General features: G+C 51.6%; 1 protein-coding gene across 1 annotated transcript in view; it reads left to right on the top strand.

Annotated features, from left to right (window-relative positions):
• The first annotated feature begins 604 nt into the window (after positions 1-604).
• Positions 605-3,705, top strand: part of SLC35G1 (solute carrier family 35 member G1) — a 16,124-nt gene continuing 13,023 nt past the window's right edge. The window contains exons 1-2 of the mRNA XM_006090049.3: positions 605-679; positions 1,833-1,965. Coding sequence (XP_006090111.1) covers positions 605-679; positions 1,833-1,965 — 208 coding nt within the window. The remainder of the gene's footprint in view (positions 680-1,832; positions 1,966-3,705) is intronic.

Raw genomic sequence — 3,705 nt, 5'->3', positions numbered from 1 at the left:
AGCAGGCTGCTTGGGGCAACCAGCCGGCTGGGGGGCCATGAGGGGAGGGGGGGGCAGGTAGGGGCAACCAGGCAGGCAAGAAGGTGAGCGTTTAGGAGCCAGAGGTCCAGGATTGTGAGATGGATGTCCAACTGCCGGGTTAGGTCCTATCCCCGGGATTGGGCCTAAACCGGCAGTCGGACATCCCCCAAGGGTCCCGGATTGGAGAGAGTTCATGCACCAAGCCTCTAGTTTCTCAATAAAACTGAAAAGGAAACTTAAAAAAAGAAAGGAAGAGTGGTGTTAGCATAATGATTGACATATAGAATTCATGGAAAGCTTTCAACTAGAAAGACCACTTTCAACCAAATACAGAGGCCTCCCTGTGGTCACCAAAGAACTGTAGCAAGCAGGGAACCAAACCTATCTGTTTCCTGCTTATTCACTCTCTTTTCCTTTCCTCTTGAGTCTCCTTTGGATGGAAAGTAGTGCGTTTTTGGACATGGCTAATCATCATAATCTCTGGGAAAAGAGTGTTACAACAATACAGATCTAGTAAACTGAAGACTCTGGGATAATATGCTGAGCATGGCAAGGCCTCAGAGAAGCCAGAGTCACGGAGAGTATGGGAGAGCAGCAGGTCATCCACAAAAATCTGCTCTGCAACCTTCACCTTCCATATGCCAGCTGCTTATATGAGGTAGCACAAACATTACACAGGGGGGTAGGCAAAAGGAGTAAGAATGGGTATGCAAGCCCTAACCGGTTTGGCTCAGTGGATAGAGCATCGGTCTGTGGACTAAAGGGTCCCAGGTTCGATTCTGGTCAAGGGCATGTACCTTGGTTGAGGGCGCATCCCCAGTAGGGGGTGTGCAGGAGGCAGCTGATCGATGTTTCTCTCTCATCTATGTTTCTAACTCTCTATCCCTCTCCCTTCCTCTCTGTAAAAAAATCAATAAAATATATTTTTAAAAAAAGAATGGGTATGCAAAATGACTATTACAGGTATGGGGGAGCTGAAATACAATAGGCCTAGATGTTATCACCAGGGAGGAAAGGTCAGGGAATGCAAACCCCATGACCAGTGATATGCTAGGGAAGGACAAAGTTACCCCTGGGGCAAGGCCCCACCCTACAATGGATTGTCCCTTGCTAGGCACCTAGGGCTTTCCATCCTGGTGACCTTCTTCTGTACCTGGCCCATCCTCCTCACGTCTAACTGCCAACAACAGAAGGACCCATAACGAATGCCTACTGTTACAAAGAACATATAAATGGTTCTACCCAGTCCTATAGATATATTTTCCTTATGGTTATGTGCTAATCCCCTACCCCCTTTTTCAAGACTAGAACCAGTAAAATTCTACCCTCCGTGGCAATGAGTCATGGATAAAACAGGGCTTGACAAAGCTTCCAGAGGTGATTATGGGCCACACCAATAAGTAAACGGGTCCCAGTCTCCTAACCTCCTGAAGGCCTGCCCAAGAGAAGGGGTCCAGTGTGCCTGGGAAAGATGACTCCAAACCTCTGGCCAGTCTAGCAAAACCGCAGCAGAGGGGTGGATGCCTTCGGGTCAGCTGTGGCCAAGAAGCCCCATCTGAGACCTGGCCGACCTCCAGCGGCACAGGAGGGTAGGGAGCTGGAGGTGGGAGGGCGGCAAAGGACAGCCCTACCCCGGTCCCTGTCCCGGTCCCGGGAGGCCCCGCGCGCCCGCCCCGCCGCCGGAGAGCCAGGCAGCCGACTCCGGGCGGACGCTGCGCCGACCGCGGGGGAGAGGGCGGCCTCCGCGAATGCGGCCCTCGGCAGCACCCGGGTCGCGGGAGCTGCGGGAGCCCGGGGCTGCCGCTTAACAGGGCGACACATCCCCGTCCGCGAGTGAAGAGTCGCCGGCCGGGAGGGAAGAGCCGGCGGGGGCCGTGGAAACCCCGGGCCCCAGCTGGTGCGGGCTGTGCCGCTCCTGGCCCTGCGGTTCGCGCGCGCAGCCCGGTGAGTGCGGGTGCGGACCGTGGCGCTGGTCTCGCCCTTGGGGGGCCTGGGGAGGGGGCGGTAGCGTGGGGCTCATTGCGGACCATGACCCCATACTCTCCCCTGCCCAGAGCCCCGGGAAACCCGGGAGCTGTCACCTGGGGGCAGCACAGCAGAAGTCCCCTGCGCGAAGCCCGAGAAAGTTTCTGATTGTTTGGAACCCTTTGGGGATTCTAAAACTGTTAAACTGTTCCTATTATTAAAGTGTTGCGGGCCAGTCGGTGGAGTCAGATTGCAGTTGGGCGCTCCAGGCAGAGGTCGGAGGTTGGGTGGTCAGCGAGAAAGGCCATCCCACAGCCTGCCCTGCTGGGAGGAAGCTAACCATGAAAACTGATCTCAGTGGTAAACGGTGTACCCCGAAGAGGAAGTTGAAAAACATTCGAGTGTAACAAATGTTTATCCCAGAATCTTGGGAAGGCAGAGTTGGGGTTAGGAGGACTTGTTAGCAATTGATGCACAAGAAGGCAGAGGTACCATCTTACTGATGTGGTTAAGGGGTTCACGGACTCGTCCCCCAAACCAAGGACCCGTGGGAAAAACCCATGATCTGCTGCAACGCCTTCCTTTGACAAATGAAAGTGAGGCCCAGGAAGGTGAGGGCTTGGGCTTTTTGTTTTGTTTTGTTTTTATGAAGGTCTGGCATAGGTCCCTGCAGCACCAGCTTACCAGAAACCTAGCCCAGGGCCCTTTCTATTAGCGTCAAGCACGTTTCTCCTTGAACTCCACCACCCACCTGGAGCAGCTGCTTGGAAGAAGAGGGAAATAAGCAGATGCCCTTTCAAGACAGTTACACAGTCTGCACCACCTCGTCTTCTGGGTCACATCCCCTAAGTGTGACTGGGGATTTCTATGTCTCTTACTGCACCCCAGCTTCCCTCCTCTCTGTATGCCCTTTCTCCAATTCAGAGATAAACTCCCGGAAAATGACTCTTGCTCCATTTTTGTCCTAAACACTAACAGAAATGAACAGAATTCTATTCTTTTATGCACAGTAGAGCCTCTCTCTAGAGTAGGAGTTACCCCAAGCGGGGTTGACCAGATGTGCAGACCTTGAAGAGGTCAGTTCCTCACCTTGTCACCCTATGGCTAAATGTCATTCTGAGGGAATGCTGAGTCAGGCTTTGCAAACTCTTAAACCTTTCCCCCGTTTGTGAATGGAAGAGGAATACTGTTCACTCAGGCGGCACATGGCAAAATGACAAACCAATATAAGTGATTGCACTTAGAATGTGTGGGCTCTTATAACTTCAAAGAAAGTTGGTAACAATAAGGTTTAGCAATAGTTATTAAAAGGGGACCAGATGATATTCCAGAAACAGGATTGCCACAGGAACACTTTAAACCACAGTACTGTTGTCATTGAACTTTGTGACAGTATCATTTTAGCCTCTTGATTCAACTGGTTATCTCAACAAAGCTCATTTTCAACTTCAGGTTGAAACTGTTACCAATGTTTCTTACATTCTTGGATAACTCTCACAGACAACATACAGCTACCCTAAGACATCTATTTACTTTCTTGAGGGGCTGTGTGGATCTTAGACTGAAGCAAGAAGCTGTCTTGGGCCTGTGCCTTACATTCCCCTGGAAGGAATGAGTTCCTTAGCAGTGATTCTCTAGCCAGTAGAGCTTTGTACAGTTTACGGAGATCCTGCTTCAGTAGGTCTGGGGCAGGCTTGGGAATTAAAGTTTTAGGGTGGG

This window comes from Myotis lucifugus, unplaced genomic scaffold (genome assembly GCF_000147115.1).
Source record: "Myotis lucifugus unplaced genomic scaffold, Myoluc2.0 scaffold_66, whole genome shotgun sequence".
Classification (NCBI taxonomy): Eukaryota; Metazoa; Chordata; class Mammalia; order Chiroptera; family Vespertilionidae; genus Myotis; species Myotis lucifugus.
The sequence above is the reverse complement of the archived record's forward strand: the minus strand, read 5'-3'. Positions and strand labels throughout refer to the sequence as shown.